This window comes from Rhamphochromis longiceps, linkage group LG9, assembly GCF_057381845.1.
Source record: "Rhamphochromis longiceps isolate RC_006_pf linkage group LG9, R_longiceps_female_GT1.1, whole genome shotgun sequence".
Classification (NCBI taxonomy): domain Eukaryota; kingdom Metazoa; phylum Chordata; class Actinopteri; order Cichliformes; family Cichlidae; genus Rhamphochromis; species Rhamphochromis longiceps.
The window spans coordinates 34,145,941-34,164,774 of record NC_140565.1 but is presented as its reverse complement, the minus strand read 5'-3'; the positions used below and the strand labels follow the sequence as shown (position 1 = coordinate 34,164,774).

At 39.2% G+C, this 18,834-nt stretch overlaps 2 protein-coding genes across 3 annotated transcripts; both read right to left on the bottom strand.

Annotated features, from left to right (window-relative positions):
• Positions 1-1,478: 1,478 nt before the first annotated feature.
• On the bottom strand, positions 1,479-8,169 carry LOC146662734 (uncharacterized). 2 transcript variants are annotated; one of them, XM_085419381.1, is made up of 5 exons: positions 5,588-8,169; positions 5,363-5,475; positions 4,918-5,041; positions 3,093-3,848; positions 1,479-2,951 (listed from the first exon to the last, which is right to left on the bottom strand). In XM_085419381.1, exons 3-5 carry the CDS (start codon positions 4,933-4,935, stop codon positions 2,535-2,537), a joined length of 1,191 nt encoding a protein of 396 aa, XP_085275507.1. In that variant the 5' UTR covers positions 4,936-5,041; positions 5,363-5,475; positions 5,588-8,169; the 3' UTR covers positions 1,479-2,534. The 2 variants fall into 2 exon arrangements, with proteins under 2 accessions (XP_085275507.1, XP_085275506.1); XM_085419380.1 differs by having other exon boundaries at positions 1,481-2,954.
• Positions 8,170-8,295: 126 nt separating this feature from the next.
• LOC146662733 (uncharacterized) lies at positions 8,296-18,080 on the bottom strand. The gene is made up of 4 exons (XM_085419393.1): positions 17,791-18,080; positions 12,324-12,429; positions 11,207-11,887; positions 8,296-8,832 (listed from the first exon to the last, which is right to left on the bottom strand). The coding sequence occupies exons 2-4, from the start codon at positions 12,339-12,341 to the stop codon at positions 8,428-8,430; spliced, it is 1,104 nt and encodes a 367-aa protein (XP_085275519.1). The 5' UTR covers positions 12,342-12,429; positions 17,791-18,080; the 3' UTR covers positions 8,296-8,427.
• Between the last annotated feature and the right edge of the window lie 754 nt (positions 18,081-18,834).

The following is an 18,834-nucleotide window of genomic DNA, read 5'->3' as shown; positions in this document are numbered from 1 at the left end:
TTTAAAAGTAATGCTACTCTTGAGTACAATTTCTGGATACTCGACCCACCTCTGGTGAATGCCTTGTAGTGGAATTTGCTGAAAACAGCAGAAGTAGTAAAACTGTGTGCTGAAGGGAGGGGGAAAGAAATCCACTGAAAACTGGTGTAGAAGCTGAAATTTGTATTGAAAACAGTTAAAAAGTTTAAATGTTAAACTGAAAAAATTGTTACCATAAGCGGGATTTGAACCCGGGCCTCCCGCTCTGAGAACAGCTGCTCATCTCACCAAGCTAAGAACACAGCTCAACCCCACAAACAAAATCAGTGACCACACTGATTATGTGGTCCATTTATTTCAATGGGACCGGGAAAAAAAAAAAAAAAAAAAAAAAAAAAAAAAAAAAGCACAAAAACGAATTATCTCGAAAAGTATAGAAGTTATGAGCACCAAAAGTCATAGTCGGCATTAACAGAAATAGCATAATAGTTTAAAATTTGAATGGTGAAAATCGCACAAAAACTGCGAAAGTAGTTCCATGGCAAAGAAGAAAGAAGCAACTAGAAAAGTTTGCATTTCCTGCGAAAATGCCTTGTAGTGGAATCGGAAAACAGCAGAAGAAGGAGAACAATCTGCTGAAAAACTGATCTAAAAATTATATATATATATATATATATATATATATATATATATATATATATATATATAAAAAAAAAAAATGTATAACAGTTATGAGCACCAAAAGATATAGCAGGCTTCAACTGAAGGAGCTGAAAAATTAGCTGACAAAGTTGAACTTTCTGCAGAAATGAGGTGAATAAACTTAAATTTGTGCTTGAAACAGGTGAAGCAGAACTTTGTGCTGAAAAGAAGTTAAGACACTTAACCTTCTCGGTCATACTATGATTAAGCAAAAATACTACCATTTGGCACCAATACTATGCTTTGGCAGAATTACTATGTTTGAGCACAAATACTATGATTTAGCAGAAATAATATAATTTGGCAGTTTCTAGATCAGTCAACTGTGTGTCTGCTAAGTCATAGTATTTGTGTGAAATAGTATTGCTGCTATTGACAGAAATACTATGTTTTAGCCTATATACACTATGACTTGGCTCAAATACTACAATTTAGCAGTAATATTGTGATTTGGGTGAAATACGTTGATTGACCCAGCCCAATTTTTACTCTTTAAGTGTGTGTGTGTTCACATCATTTATGTTAATGAGAGTGTGGGGAGTGAGTTGGAGGGTGGGGTGGGCTGCTTTTAACTATGTAAAGCACTTTGTGCTACATTTTTTGTATGAAAAGTGCTTTATAAATAAAGATTGATTGATAGTGCTAAAAAAATAAAAATAAAAATACTTTGCAGTGTCAAATACTATGAATTTGCAGAAATACAATGATTTAGCAGAAACACTGACTCTGTAAAAATACTATGATTTACATGAAATACTTTGTCTTAGCAGAAAAGCTATAATCTAATCAAGCAAGTTTTAGCAGAATTTATAAAGTTTCTCATTCATTTCAAATGGGACCCAAAAAAAAAAAAAAAAAAAAAAAAAAAAACCCACACAAAACAAAAAACACAACAATCTCCAATAATCGTCCATCTGTGTTAGGGGGAGAAAAATAAAAAATAAATAAAAATTGGATTCAGACTGTTAAATGTTACCATTTGTCATGTCAGTCTTTACTCAGACGGTGGAAGTGAAATCATGGCTCAAATATTTGTTATGAAACCAATTATTTATTTTTTTTACACCAAATTAGTGTTACCTTAGTCATATTTGATGAACATCCCCAGAACATTTAAAAAGAAAAAAAAAAGTCTTCAAATCTTAAATTGGCCTAGAAATGTTAATAAATAAATTACACCCAGCATCCTGGACAAGTCTCAATGGAAGCGTTTGTGAGAAGACAATCATGTAATGGCAAAGCTGCAAAAGTAACAGGCTAACAGTAAACCACTAACATTAAACATCTACAATACTACATAAATTTTGTGATGAAAAAACGCCAAATTTTAATTTTTTCCCCCGTCAAAGAACTTGAGAACTCGCCACCCTTTCTAAATGTGTTTAAGTGTAATATGTCCCATTATTTGTAGTTTTCCCCTTCTGAAGCTCGTTGGCAAAATTGTCTCCCCAGAAGCGCATTGTCTTTTGTGATTTTGTATTCTACCGTTGTATCAGCAGTTCTCCCCATTCGCTAACATTTTCTTACGTTGCATTTGACCTTTCTGGATCAGTTCTGTGAAAAGTAGTGGGGATTACCACAGCAGGTTGAATAAGCATTTAAAAAGTTCTATACAAGATAAAAAATAAAATTAGTAGGAAATTTCTATTCATTTAAAGTTTAAAAAAAAAAAAAAACAATTCTTAAAGAAACTTGGGAACCTTCTCTTTGTGGAGAAAAATAGTATAAGCACCACACAGCCACACTTACCAATATTCAACTTTAATGGTAAGCAGGACAGTGTGTGGAGGTTATACCACATTTAATTCCTCAAAGATAAAACAAATTATTTACACTTTAAAATACTTTTAAGATCAAACTCCTGTTACACTAGTCACAGGTGTAGTTTTATGTGTTCTTTCATGAAAGTTACGAGTACTTGAATGTGAGAAGCTTTCCTCACAGTGACTGCACTTATATGGTTTCTCTCCCATGTGGATTTGTCTATGCATGTTAAGGTTACCTGCAGTGGCGAATGATGACCCACACTGGCCACAGAGGTACTTTTTAATGCCACTGTGTATAAGTTCATGATGTCGTAATTTACTTGGAGTGGGGAAGCCTCTCCCACATTCTTTGCAGTAGTTCATTTTGTGTCCAGTGTGTCTACGTTGATGTAATTTTAAGGTCCTTTCCTGGCTGAAAAGTTTTTTACAAATGTCACAACGAAATGGTTTCCCACCACCACAACGATAGCAGTGTTCAAAACTGGATCCTTCTGGGTTGTTCTGCTTCTAAACAAAGACAAATACATTTAACATAAGTTACACGTTTAAATAAACTTTAAAATAAATTTTGTTTCTATGACGTAGAGGAACAGAAACAAGCGTTGATACCCCAGAAAGAAAAAAAAAATAAAAAAAAATACATACCTCACAGTAACTGCACTTGTGGAGTTTCTTTCTGGTGTGGATCTGATGGTGCATTTTAAGGGACGATGAAAGTTTAAAAGTCTTCTCACACAGTTCACATTTATACGGTCTCTCCTCAGTGTGGGTAAACATGTGTTGTTGTAAGTATCTTTTTTCTGTAAACTGCTTGTCACACTGATCACAGCTGTAAACATCATGTCCCGTGTGAATGCGTTTGTGTCTATTTCTGTTCCCTAAATGGTTGAAAGTTTTCCCACAAATGTCACAGCTGTATGCCTTAATTCCAGAGTGGGTAACTCCATGCCTCCGTAAGCTACCACTTTGAGTAAAATCTTTACCACACTGATCACATCTGTATGGTTTAACTCCACTGTGGATGAACTTGTGGTTTTCCAGGCCTTCTTTCTGAGTAAAACGCTTCCCACAATGATCACAACGGTATGCTGTAATATCACTGTGAGAGACTTTATGCTTTTTTAGGGCACTTTGCTGAGTAAAGGACTTCCCACACAAGTCACATCTAAACTGTTTATATCCCCTGTGGATTAGTTGGTGTCTTTGCAATTTACCAAAGCAAGTAAAACATTTTCCACACAAGTCACAGATGAACAGAATCTCTGCAGTGTGGAAGTCTGTGTGTTTTCTTAGGGACTCCTTTCGAGTAAAAGCTCTCCCACACTCATTGCAGCTGTATTTTCTTCCCCCGTGGGGTTTGTCAGCCTCCTGAGAGGGCTGACATCTTTGCCCATTTCGATCCTGCAGTAACAGAAATACCAACAGAGGCATTGAGTTAAATACAGTCATGGAACAAACTGAACAGTCAAACTCCCTCCAGTTTTCTGTATAATTTTAAACCAGAGGCCCATTTCAACCATCTACTAGTGGTAGTACATTATATACAAATGGTCAGAAGAACCAAACAATAATTTGGTAGTATAGTCTATGGAACTATCAGATTTAAGTATTTAAATATTCTCACGTCATCGCCATTCCTAGTGCTTGTACACACAAATATTCAGTCTTGTTCTTGTCTTTGATTTGACTGCTTAGATTAGACAAATTTAGCTGAAAGCCAACAAGGATACCCAACGGATCATCACGGCCTTGCCGTTTTGGTCCATTTGATCAGCCTTTGTTGTTATTTTTCATTTTATTTTCAGTTGTTACAGACTGGGCAGACATGGCTGGGGGATAGGAAAGGGAGAGGTCTATATTTCTACAGGTTTTTAAATTGTATTCTAGAACACCTTAGACTGCTGACACCGTCATTACACCAGCATTTGTTTATCCCTAGAGTTACATTTAATGAGACTACTAGGCCAAACCCTAAAATAATTTCACATTATTTTGACAAGAATTTTATAAAGAATTACAATAGTAAAATGTGGAACTTTTGCAGGTTCTGGTTAGAGTGACCCTAAAGCATGTAGCAGAGCAGAGCAAGTACTACTGCCACCAGCTGCACTCCAACACAGTGGCGTTCAAGTCTGCTGAACTACAGGATGAGAGACTAGGGATTACAACAACTACTGTATAACATTTCCAAACTGTAATACAATAATATCTAATGAAGGAAAAGTAAATGTAATGTGTGCTACAACAGTAATTAAAATTATATTATAGAAAGAGTAATATATACAAATAACATTACATGATGTACTATTGGGGGCTTAATATAAACCTAGCCTGTGTTTTGGTGCCCGTTAAAATGAACTTTGTGTCATCTTTGTGTCAACTTTTGAGCAAATTGTGACCATCATCAAGCAAACCAACCGAAGACGATGAAGGGCACAGTTTCAATAGTAGTGAAACATATTTTCCATACCTTTTCTGTTGAAGTCATCGTTTCCTCTGTGGTGGCTAAACTGAGCCTAAATGACTCAAAAATGTTGCTCTGCTGCTTCGTCAGACTCTTCTCCACTTGCTAACCAGCAGGGACACAAACAGATCTGGTGGCATTTCAGTATCGAGGCATGTAAAAAATAAAAATACGAAAATATTTCAGACACATGCTTATTCTACAGAACAGACTTTAGACCCACCTACTATCCAATCACAGGTCTCAGTGATCTTCTACAGATTTTGACCATCATCAGAGAATTTATTGGTCTGTAGGCAGTGTTTCATGCTTATTTGCCCCCAAACTTGAACATAAATTGCTTTGAGCCAGTTAGTGACAGTATGCCAGTGTAACCCAGTAACGGGTGAACCACTCTTATGACACAGAAAACTTGGGTTTTTTAAAAACCTAACAACAATAAAAATCTTGCCTTTTAGTGCAGACTTCTGGAGAAGGCATGTATTCCTGTTGGATGCTGCGTTTTTAAGGACCAGTCATGATGATGACCACATGCTTCGCCATAACAGAGTGAACTCTCTGTAACTAAGACCCAAATAGATTCTGGCACATTCAGAAGTTCTTACATTGTCAGGGCTCAGCAAGGCATAAGTCAAAGCACAGGACTCACAGGGATACAGAATAAACACAAACTAACCTTTATTTGGGTTATCCACTCAAGTCCACAATGCAAGGAAAACGAAGAGCAACAGAATCTCAGGAAGCATAAACTAACATGTTAACTAAAAAGATATGAGACAGGGCTACAAATACTCTCTCACACACTCAGGGCTAATTGGGAACTGGACACAGCTGAACATAATTAAGGAAAATGACAGACAGAACTTTGAATCCTGACTCAAGTAAGGCTTGAGGTAGTCCTAGTGCCTGGACTAAAGAATAAACCTAAAACCTTCTTATGATGAGTTCACATTAATCCTACTCAATTAGACCAAAATTATTTAACCCTGTGATGGACTCGGGGTGGGCAGATACCGTGTAGGTGACCCTGAACTGGAACTGAACTGAAAGTTAAAACTGAGATATACAATGATTATTGTCAAAAGAGGCACATTTGTGGAATTTCTGAGTAAATAAATCACATACAAGAACATCACACATGACATTAAAAATCTAAACTTTCCACTCGACACAATTTAAGATAAAAAAAAAAAGTGATTTAGCTACTGGGAAAAAGGATGCTTTCATGGGTTTAAAAATAAAAATATATATGTTAAAAGATTATTTTGTGACCCAGAAAGATTAATAAGAGTAATATTAAAACTTAGTAGTGGCCGCCGTTGTTGGAAACTGGAATTGGCTGGGCCATGCTATGAATTCTGGAATATGGTGGACCACAAAGGACACAACGACCCATCCTTCAAATCTGGGGAAAAAAACAGGACACATTTGTCGGGCGGATTCGTAGGCTGGACACAGCTTATGTACCTTGATAGTTATGGATCAAATGTTTAAAAATGTTTGTTTGCATGTTCCTATGTACAGGCCCTGGAACAGCACCTTCTTAATGCTACAGCGCTACCTGATGAGAGGCAGACAGCTCAAGGACTTCGGGCATTCAATTCAATTCAATTTTATTTATATAGCGCCAAATCACAACATAAGTCGCCTCAAGGCGCTACATAGGTACAGAGAAAAACCCAACAATCATATGACCCCCTATGAGCAAGCACTTTGGTGACAGTGGGAAGGAAAAACTCCCTTTTAACAGGAAGAAACTTCCAGCAGAACCAGGCTCAGGGAGGGGCGGGGCCATCTGCTGCGACCGGTTGGGGTGAGAGAAGGAAAACAGGATGAAAGACATGCTGTGGAAGAGAGACAGAGGTTAATAACAGATATGATTCAATGCAGAGAGGTCTGTTAACACATACGGCATCACTCAGAACAGAAGTTAATCTTCTCTCTTCCAAGGACCATGAAAAATAGCATCTTATTTAGCATTGCTCAACCCATTTTACATGGTAACAGTGGAAATGTTCCAGCAGAAGAGAGTCACGGAGACATAGATAGACAGATAGATCTTTATTAAGATGGCCATAATGGGCAATACCACCAACATGACAGCAGAACTGATGGGAGAGAACATGTCCAAGCAATTCCTTACATTTGTTTGTGGTAGCAAAGCAACACCAAGCCTCATCAGTGCCATGAAGAAACTGTCAGCAAAAAATGAAGCAATTCTAAAAAGAGGAAAAAATATTATTTTTTAATAAAAACTAAATGTTCGGCACCTCATCCCTTCTCACACCCTGCCCTAGTTACATGAGCACACCATACCATCCCAGCACATCCTTCCTTCAGCTACAGTACGTACATTTACAGAATCAACTGACCAGTAAATCCATCTTTACACAAGTATATTTGTATCTTTTGCACAACCCCCAGTTATGCTTAGTACATGATTATTTAGACTTTTTTTTCCACTGTTTCCCATTTCGCCACTAGATGCGCTGAAACAAAGCATTGAATTAATGAACCCATTTTCAGTTCAGTTGATGAAATGGTTCTTTGCTTCATTTGCACATCACTATCCTATACCACTGTGTTGCCTAGATTGGTGGCACTGGGAATTCAACAGACAGTAAAAGAAAAAGACACAATAGAGTTAGTAACACAATCATCTTTATCACCTCTTTGCTAGACCGAAGTCTAACTGCGGTATAGATCATCTTATGAAATCCTTCTGAAGCTTCGTGTTTAAATGAATGTCAAAGAGCCTAGTCACATTCAGCTTCTTAAAAATTGCTATTAATGCCTTGTTCCTTTCTTGAACATAGACCTGACATTCTAATAGTACATGCTGAACAGGTTCCAGTTCACTGCAGGGCAAATAATAGTGCCGAAGGATTTTGATCTCCATTGCCGTTTACCTTATACACCTCAGATTTCTAGTAGAAAGCAGAAACATGCCACCTGTAAATGTTTATCTAATGACACTGCAGTGATTGGGTGTATTAAGAGTGGGAATATATCTATTTGTCTATTTATCAAGCCATGATGGTTACTGGTTATTAAACACCAAAAGCATCCATGGAAGTACTGAGACTAAACACTACTTTTTGTAGGGGGATAAGTGTTAAAATTCCTTTTAAAACACACACGCACACACACAAACTAATGTAAATATTTATACTTGTGCCTTCCTAGTTATAACATTCAGGTTTATTCACTGCAGGTCCAGATATCAGAGCTACCGCATCAGATCCAAGTGTGTCATCAGCTGACACTTTTTACAGCAGATTCCAGCTGAACTCTGTGGAGCCTGATCTCAAGGTTTTGAAGTCTGACCCTGAAACCAGAAGAGGATCTTCAGATTGATTGTGATACAGTGATTTCAGTCCTGCGTGATCACGCTGATGTTTGCACAGAGCAGAAAATGAAGTGAATGTTTTTGCACATTGGTAACAGTGAAACAGTTTATTTACAGCGTGGGATTGTTTATGTTCGGAGTATGAATCGAGATTCCTGAAGCTCTTGTCACAGCTGAAGTTCTCTTCCGTGTGTACCTTCATGAAGGTTACGACTACTTGATTGTGTGAAACATTTCTCACAATGTCTGCACTTGTATGGTTTCTCTCCTGTGTGGACTCGTTTATGTCTTTTAAGATCATCTGCAGTGAAAAATGATGACCCACACTGGTCACAGATGTTCTTTTTGACCCCACTGTGAATGAATTCATGGCGCTTTAATTCACTTGGAGTGGGGAAGCCTCTCCCACATTCTTTGCAGAAGTTCATTTTGTCTCCAGTGTGTCTACGTTGATGTATTGTAAGGTTCCACTGATGACTGAAAGTTTTTCCACAAAGGTCACAACAAAAGTCTTTCCCACCACCACAGTGATGACAGGGTTGAGAACTGGATCCATCTGTGTTGCTCTGCTTCTAAACAAAGATACAAAGAGTGTAAGTCAGGGAATTCCTTCAACATTTTTATCCTGAACGTCGCCTCAGATAAAGAGCATTTCTGCCAATATCCAATTACATTTTACTGTTTACATTATAACACTCCGCTCACTGGGCTACAATAAATGTCTTTGATGTAGAGGAACAGCAACAAGCACTGGTACCCTGTCTGCAGACATCCTTTCACCATACTATGAGGACATGTAAATAAAACTTACAGACCATTAAAAAGAATTTGATTTTGAGGGGGTCAGGTGGGATGCACTGATTGGTTTTAGTTAGATGACCCTCCTGTTGTTCAGTCAGTGAATACAAGTAAAATGGACTGGTTCTTACAGAGCACTTTTCTACTCTGTCTGAGCGCTCAAAGTGCTTTATGCAACATACCTCATTCACACTGTTAGATCCCAGTTACCCCTGTACAGGTGGTCTGGACAGCTCTCCATCCTTTGGATCAGAGTCGCTTACTCCCTACGGGTATTATCCTGATAGGTGAAGTTGAGACTAGTTTAAGCCGGCGGCGAGGAGATTCGCTCAGCCTCTAACTGCCTTCATCTAAGTGCCCGCCCTGCACTTCCTTTGACTCTATGCTCTCATTTGCAACCTTAATGAAACATATTTGTAAGCCACAGTTATTAACGGCAGCTCTCCTCTAATGATCTATAGCACTTGTTATTGTGCTGAGTAAAATTTTGTGACCTGGACAGTACATCCCAAGGACGTATTATAATGAAGTACTAGAATAACCTATAAGAACCTAAATCTGATGTTATGGGTTAACACACAAAGTCTTACCATTTACTGTTTTAAGAAGGTAATAGAATCAATGTCCACAATTCTGACTTTGAATTAAGATAAATAATTTTTATTAAAGCAAGATTTCAGCAGGCGTTAGCAAACAGCTTAATTGCAATTTAATCAATCAAATCCAAATAATCAATTTATCACACTATAAACTAACTATTTTGTTGCTGAGTGACTACAACCGTTGTTGAGGTGTGTCTTCTTTTAGGAGGGAAGGAGGATCATCGTGCGCACTGATAGAATCCAGTTTCCAGTACAAGGCTCCCCGACTTCACCTTCTTGACTCTGATCCTAACTCAGCATACGATGAGTACGCAGTTTAAAATTCATAATCCAATCAATCGATCCACAGTGAAGGGCTATGACTTCTCCTCTGTTGTCCCTCTCTCTAAGTCTTTTCACCGCAGATCTTCAGTCTTCTCGTATCCTACTTACCGGCTCGGGACTAGAAGAAAAAGCCCCTCTCTGCTTTTGCCTCCCATCTTTAACACCTCTACGGACACCATATAATACAGATAGTTTTTCTATACTTGAGGAATTTCTAGGGCAGTGGTTCTTAACCTGGGTTTGATCGAACCCTACGGGTTCGGTGAGTCTGTTTCAGGGTTTCGGTAAAGCCTCCGCCGTGACATGCACGGCTCATCTATGTCTTGAATTTGAAAAAAAAAATTGTATTTTATTTTTCGCTAAAGAGGTGCATATGGAACTGGTAGCGTTCGGTACCTCCAACAAGGTTAAGAACCACTGTTCAAGGGTGACTGTAGCTCAGAAGGTAGAGCAGGTCATCTACTTCAGCGGTCCCCAGCCTTTTTTGTGCCACGGACTGTTTGATGTCTGTGTATATTTTCACGAATCGGCCTTCAAGGAGGGGAGGATAAATGCAACAAAATAAAACCAGTACCCAAAAAAAAAAAAACGGGAAAAGACCCAGGGAAACCCAGTTAACGATAAAAATGATTAGTGGCGACTGCTGATCTACATAATCCACTCTGCATGTCACAAGATACTAACCCCAAGCTGTTCTCCGATGGATCCAATGGAGTGTGAATGTTAGATAGAAGAGGGAGAAATTTTCACTTTGTATTATATTAGGAATGTTTTAAGAGATTTGTGAGAGTTGACTGAATATTCTGTAAATGAAGTATTTTTATATCCCATTGAGATTTTAATTTAAGGTTAATTAACATAACGCTTCAAAAGAATTGCAACTGTAAATCCTCAAATATGGCTACAAGGTAACAGTAACCGTTGTTTTTAATTAGATGACTTATTATGTTCTTTACTGACACTGTCAAAATTCCAGCAGCCATGGCAAATGTAATGCGGGCCTAAATATGGTACAACGTGGATATTGTGAATACAGAAAAGTAATAATGAACTTTTTTCATGATCATGGATGAAAAGAAATAATGATTGAAATCTGATCATCAGCCAGCACTGCTGTTATAGCTAGCAGAATTACTAACTTGCTAACAAGTTACTTACTTACTGAGCAGAGTTGATCCAAACAGTGACACTGAAATTAGAAGATAAAAATATAAATACATACCTCACAATTACTGCACTTGTAGAGTTTCTTTCTGGAGTGCATTTGGTGGTGTTTTCTCAGGTAACGTGGAGATTTAAAAGCCTTATCACACAGGTCACATTTATAAAGTCTCTCATCAGCGTGGGTAAACATGTGGAATTGTAAGTGTGCATCTGTTGTAAACAGTTTCCCACACTGATCACAGAAGTAAACACCATTTGCAGTGTGAATGCGTTGGTGTCTATTTCTGTTCCCTAAAAGGCTAAAAGTTTTCCCACAAATGTCACAGCTGTACGCCTTAATTCCAGAGTGGGTAACTTCATGCTTTAGTAAGTTGCCACTGCAATTAAAAGTTTTACCACACTGATCACAGGTGTACGGTTTGACTCCACTGTGGACAAGCTGGTGTCTTTTTAAGTTTCCAGGTTGGGTAAAAGATTTTCCACACAAGTCACAGCTGTGCGGTTTATCTCCACTATGGATGAGTTGGTGTCTTTTTAAGTTTACTGTCTTGGTAAAAGACGTTCCACACAAGTCACACCTGAATGGTCTCATCCCAGTGTGGATGAGTTGTTGAATTTTCAGGTTAGACTTTCCAGTAAAATCTTCTCCACAATCATCACAGCTGTATGTTTTCTCTCCCTTTCTTCTGTGAGGTTTGTCGGCCTCCTGAGAGCGCTCACTTCTCGCTCCATGTTGGTCCTGCAGTGACAGAGATACAAACAGAGGCAGTGAGTGAAATGCAGTCCTGGAACAAACTGAACCTGCCTCCATTTTGGAATCAAAGATGTCAACAAACACATTGTAGGTGTGTTACCACCACCTTCTGGTGATAGTTTCACATTACAATTATGTGCTACAATGAGAGTTGGACTGAAAATGACATTATTAAAGAAATATTGATTACTTGAGAAAATCTTGTACTTCATAACAAATTCTGAGTCCAACTGATGACATTGTTGTTTCAATGTGTTCTGATAAAATGTGATCTTTGTATTTTCTTGTAACTTCTGTGGTTTTTGTTTGTGAATGTAGCTTCTCTATTTATGGAGGAGCCCAGGATGGAAAAGATAAAGCTGCTGTTAACATCCAGCTGTGCACAGTTTCAATAACAGCGTAACTGAGATATTTTTCTCACCTCCTGTGTTGAAGTCATTGTTTCCTCTGTAGTGGCTGAGCTGAGTCCAAATGGCTGAAACTGTTCCTCTGCTCCTCCACCAGACTCTTCTCCTCCTGTTACTCAGCTGGGACACAAAAGTATAGATATGCATTTTATCCCTTATGTGATAAGGCATGTGATCAAAAGTGGGTCAATTACACTTCTTTAGGGAGAACCCCTACCAGGGTTTAAAAAGCTGGTACTCTCCACCATCCACAACTGGACAATAAAGTTTATTGTGACCCTGATACTGCAGCAGATTGCTCTGATTGCCCATGTATGTCAATAAACAAACATTATGCTTGTAAATAATTAAATGTGCTACTACTGCCTCTACTTCCGCACACTTGGGATTTTTTTTTTCATTCTAATGTGAAGTGTTTGTTGTGTACTAAGAAATGATGGCATAACATCACCTGATTTATGGGTATCATCTAGGCAGAGTGGAATTAAGAATTACACCTACAGGCCACACTGACCTGTGGATGTGAACATAGGTAGCTCTTCTGTGTTGTGCCATCTGCATTGCCAGAGGTTGTTTGGTTTCCTCAATGTATAAATCACGGCATTCCTCCTGACACTTAGACTACATTTAGAAAAAAACATGTCTGAACTGTTTCAATACTGCTGACATGAGGGATCACTAAGAGTTTTCATTTAACCAGCAGCTGTCCTTCTCTACCGCCTGGGGCTTACTTTAGGTGCCTTCTCAGCTTAGGCTTTCCTCAACACTGTGAATGGGTTGGATAATGGCAGGTATTATGTATCCTGAAACAAGATAACATTCTTTAGTAGGGCCAGGACTCTCCAGTCAATTTGCACCTACAGGCCAGTGGGAACTCTTTCAATGATGAGACATCCTGGACCGGGAGGAACGCTAGTTTGAGCAGAGTCAAGGAGGCCATTTACGCGAAAATGGAAAGACCATCTCTGAATCGAGGAGGGGGCCTAAAGGCACATCTTTCATGATCACTAAATTTCCCCTTGTGGGACAACTAAAGGTTTATTCTATTCTATCTTACAATGTTGTGATTCCAGCCATTCCCCAACTCTCTGTGAATGGTACTCATGGCCATTGATCAGTGGTTTTTGGTCAGTGGTCATGAGAATTTGCATATTAATGATCAAGGAACTGACCTCCCAGCCCATTGTTTATTCAGTGGGTGAATTTCAGTCATTGTGCAAAAGTATTGTTTATGCAGTCAGCTGAGACTGAAGAAGTCACTTGGAATTAGTGATGAAACGTTTCTCCCGGTATGCAAAGGTTTTGGCACCCCTGATAATATTCAGGATTGTTCTTCATAATTCATTGTTTTTTTGGATCAGTAATTTCATTTAAATATATCATATAGCAGACAAACAGTAATATTGAGAAGTGGAATGAAGTTTATAGGATTTACAGAAAGTGTGCAATAGTTACTGAATTAGGCAGGTTCATAAATTTAGTCACCTCAACAGAAAAATGACATCAATATTTAGTAGATCCTCCTTTTGCAGAAATAACAGCCTCTAAATGCTTCCCATAGCTTCCAATGAGAGTCTGGATTCTGGTTGAAGGACCATTTGTCTATACAAAACATCTACATTTCAGTTGGACAACTCATAAAACTATGAAGTCATATACAGTGGGATGCAAAAGTTTGGGCAACTTGTTAATAGTCATTATTTTCCTGTATAAATCGTTGGTTGCTACAATTAAAAATGTCAGTTAAATATATCATATAGGAGACACACAGTGATATTTGAGAAGTGAAATTAAGTTTACTGGATTTCCAGAAAGTGTGCAGTAATTGTTTAAACAAAATCTGGCAGGTGCATAAATTTGGGCACTGCAAAAAAGGAAATAAAATCAATATTTAGAAGATCCGCCTTTTGCAGAAATTACAGCCTCTAAACGCTTTCTGTAGGTTCCAATGAGAGTCTGGATTGTGGTTGAAGGTATTTTGGATGATTCCTCTTTACAAAACATCTCTAGTTCATTCAGGTTTGATGGCTTCAGAGCATGGACAGCACTCTTTAACTCACACCACAGATTTTCAATAATATTCAGGTCTGGACTGAGATGGCCGTTCCTGAACGTTGTACTTGTTCCTCTGCATGAAAGCCTTAGTGGATTTTGAGCAGTGTTTCGGGTCGTTGTCTTGTTGAAAGATCCAGCCCCGGCACAGCTTCAGCTTTGTCACCGATTCCTGGACATTGGTCTCCAGAATCTGCTGATACTGAGTGGACTCCATGTGTCCCTCAACTTTGACAAGATTCCCAGTCCCTGCACTGGCCACACAGCCCCACAGCATGATGGAACCACCATATGTTACTGTAGGCAGCAGGTGTTTTTCTTGGAATGCTGTGTTCTTTTCTCTCCATGCATTACGCCCCTTGTTATGCCCAAATAACTTTTCGTTTCATCAGTCCACAGCACCTTATTCCAGAATGAAGCTGGCTTGTCCAAATGTGCTTTAGCAAACCTCAAGCGGCTCTGTTTGTGCTGTGGGCGGAGAAAAGGCTTCGTCATCTCCTTGTGTAAAGTGCGGCGAATGGTTGAACGATGCACAGTGACTCCATCTGCTGCAAGATGATATTGTAGGTCTTTGGTGCTGGTCTGTGGGTCGACTCTGACTCTTCTCACCATTCGTTGCTTCTGTCTATCCAAGATTTTTCTTGGTCTGCCACTTCGAGCCTTAACTTGAACTGAGCCTGTGGTCTTCCATTTTCTCCATATGTTCCTAACTGTGAAACAGACAGCTTAAATCTCTGAGACCGCTTTCTGCATCCTTTCCCTAAACCATGATGGTGAACAATCTTTGTCTTCAGGTCATTTGAGACCCTCATGTTGTTACTCTTCAGAGCAAACTAAAAGAGGGAAACTTACAATTGACCCCCTTAAATACTCTTTCTCATTATTGGATTCACCTGTGTATGTAGGTCAGGGGTCACTGAGCTTACCAAGCCAATTTGAGTTACAATAATTAGTTCTAAAGGTATTTTTAGTATGTTATTTGCAATTGTGTTTGTTCTGGGAAAGATATTGCAGACTGAGCAATAATGCATTTCGTGCATTTCTAATGGGTCTTAATGGGGGCCTTTCTTAAAATTATTGGTCCCAGTAACAAAGGCACTTGACTCAGAAATTGAGGGAAAACCAACAACACACCCGGCAGAACATTATGTTATTTACACGGGTGCACATAAGTGGTGCGCATTCGCTGTCAAAATAAAAGACGCACCAGATAAGAAGTTGCAGCGCGCGTTTGCGTACATATAAAAAGCACTGTTTTTGTCCACTAGAGTGGGATTTTCACGGCACATTCTGCACCACATCTCTGTGCGTTCATCATTTGTTTGAAGCCAGCTCACCTCCTGCAAATACTTTTCCGAGAATACGCGCTTCTTTTGTGGTTTGTACTCCTGACATTTCTTTGGAGGTGGAGGAAAACCAAAGTAATTGCTTAAAGGAGCTTCTTCGACATCTTTAAGAGTTCTAAACAAATGTCTGTCCTCCTCCAGAAAATCTTATGTACGCAAACAGGCGTTGCAACTTCTTATCTTGTGCACGTTTTTTATTTTGACAGCGAATGCGCACCTGCGGACCACTTATGTGCAGCCCTGGTTATTTAGCTCGTCATATTGCAGCCACAGAAATTATTTTGTCCATGAAACCATAAAGCTGCACTTTCTTTTTGCCTTATAGTCTGATTTGTCATAACTTTTCTGTTTTGTGGTAAGCTTTTCTTTGGCTGTCACTTCTTCACCCTGACCTGTCTTATTTGGCTCAGCAGAACTGAAATATATATCCTGCTGCTTTTACACACGCACTCACATACAGGGAGTGCAGAATTATTAGGCAAATTGTATTTTTGAGGAATAATGTTATTATTGAACAACAACCATGTTCTCAATGAACCCAAAAAACTCATTAATATCAAAGCTGAATGTTTTTGGAAGTAGTTTTTAGTTTTAGCTATTTTAGGGGGATATCTGTGTGTGCAGGTGACTATTACTGTGCATAATTATTAGGCAACTTAACAAAAAACAAATATATACCCATTTCAATAATTTATTTTTACCAGTGAAACCAATATAACATCTCCACATTCACAAATATACATTTCTGACATTCAAAAACAAAACAAAAACAAATCAGCGACCAATATAGCCACCTTTCTTTGCAAGGACACTCAAAAGCCTGCCATCCATGGATTCTGTCAGTGTTTTGATCTGTTCACCATTGACTCCATCCTCAACCCGAAAAGGTCTCACAAGCTCATCTTTGATGATACCAGCCCAAACCAGTACTCCACCTCCACCTTGCTGGCGTCTGAGTCGGACTGGAGCTCTCTGCCTTTACCAATCCAGCCACGGGCCCATCCATCTGGCCCATCAAGACTCACTCTCATTTCATCAGTCCATAAAACCTTAGAAAAACCAGTCTTGAGATATTTCTTGGCCCAGTCTTGACGTTTCAGCTTGTGTGTCTTGTTCAGTGGTGGTCGTCTTTCAGCCTTTCTTACCTTGGCCATGTCTCTGAGTATTGCACACCTTGTGCTTTTGGGCACTCCAGTGATGTTGCAGCTCTGAAATATGGCCAAACTGGTGGCAAGTGGCATCTTGGCAGCTGCACGCTTGACTTTTCTCAGTTCATGGGCAGTTATTTTGCGCCTTGGTTTTTCCACACGCTTCTTGCGACCCTGTTGACTATTTTGAATGAAACGCTTGATTGTTCGATGATCACGCTTCAGAAGCTTTGCAATTTTGAGACTGCTGCATCCCTCTGCAAGATATCTCACTATTTTTGACTTTTCTGAGCCTGTCAAGTCCTTCTTTTGACCCATTTTGCCAAAGGAAAGGACGTTGCTTAATAATTATGCACACCTGATATAGGGTGTTGATGTCATTAGACCACACCCCTTCTCATTACAGAGATGCACATCACCTAATATGCTTAATTGGTAGTAGGCTTTTGAGCCTATACAGCTTGGAGTAAGACAACATGCATGAAGAGGACGATGTGGACAAAATACTCATTTGCCTAATAATTCTGCACTCCCTGTATAGCTCAGCGATTCTCTGCGCGATCAACCTCTCACATGTTTAAGCTGCGGGAGATTTCACTCGTCATGTTTGCATAGTAAGCTAACGATTAATAAGACGACGTCAGAGGAATTGGTGCACAAATAATCGTCACTCACCAATCAGTGCTGTCGCTCTCTATACACAGTTCGCGCGATTGCAACGTGAAAGCAAAAAACAAGCGCAAATTCAAACGTGATTTCAATATGTCACATATTGGCAGTGGCTCACCGATGCCAAAGACATAATTACCCAGCTACATTTCCGAAAGAATGCAAAAGCATTGACATATATTTTTCCTTCCTATGACAGCCCGACGGGCAGAGATAGATTTTGTTAGCCCGACTGGAAAAATCGCTAGCCCTGCTTCCGTGCTTACCTTTAGATGAGCCCACAAACCGAGAGAAACTCCGCGATGAAGCTGCAACTCTTTCCAAACACAGGAAACAGATCAGGGAGCAGAGACCCACGTGGTTCACGCTGATCGCAGCTACGATCCAGGAGACAAGGGTGGGCAGATCGATGCAGATATCGATCAGGACGTTGGTAGTGGTTTATGATCGATGCTTTAGTTTCTCTTCTCTAAGTTCAGTCCTTTACGTCCGTTTCATGACAAAGCAGCTCTCTCTGCTCGACTCCTCTCCTGCTCACACACTTTGCTCCGCCCTCTTCTTCCTGCTCTGCCGTGGTTTGTTGGTGTCCGGTCACGTGAATCAGCTGCACAGCGCAACATCGTGGGGTGTGTTCCAAAGCGACCCCCTTTCTTCTTTTCCTTGTGTTCTATGAGAAAGTTATCGTTGGAAGTAGAATTGTTAAGGATTAAGGAAAAGAGAAGAGCGGGCTGAGAATTTGAACAGCCTTACTCTCATCTCTCTTTAACAATGTGACACCGGCTGTCCGCCCTGTTGAAACTACAATGTGCTGAAGATTACAAAACAAACATCTTATTTCGCCACAATATGTTCTAACCCTGTTGTTTTATGGTGGTCATATAAATGAGAACCGTCTCTTAAAAATATTCCTTTACAAAGTTTGAATTTTAAAGAGGAAGTAACATTTTGGGTCAGATTTACTAACGTCTGCAGCAGCAAAGACTTCTTTTGATGTTAAAAAACTTCTGGATTTACTGAAGCGGCTCAGTGTTAGTTTGCGACTAAAAGTTTTGGCATATGTTTTTGTAAGAGGTTCACTTTCAGGAGAAAAATAATTAAATAAGTCACACAAATGTAAATTACAAAGTCTGTGGCACACAATTTACTGCAAATTGCACAAAATCCAACATTGAAAAAAAAAACGTATCCTGTCTTATGCCTGTAGGTGTTAGGACAGTTTAACTTTATGATGGGAAATGTTTGTGGAACAACTGTGTAATTTGGCTTAAGTTTTTATTTCAGTTCCAAAACTTTGGCTCTGTCCTGAAATT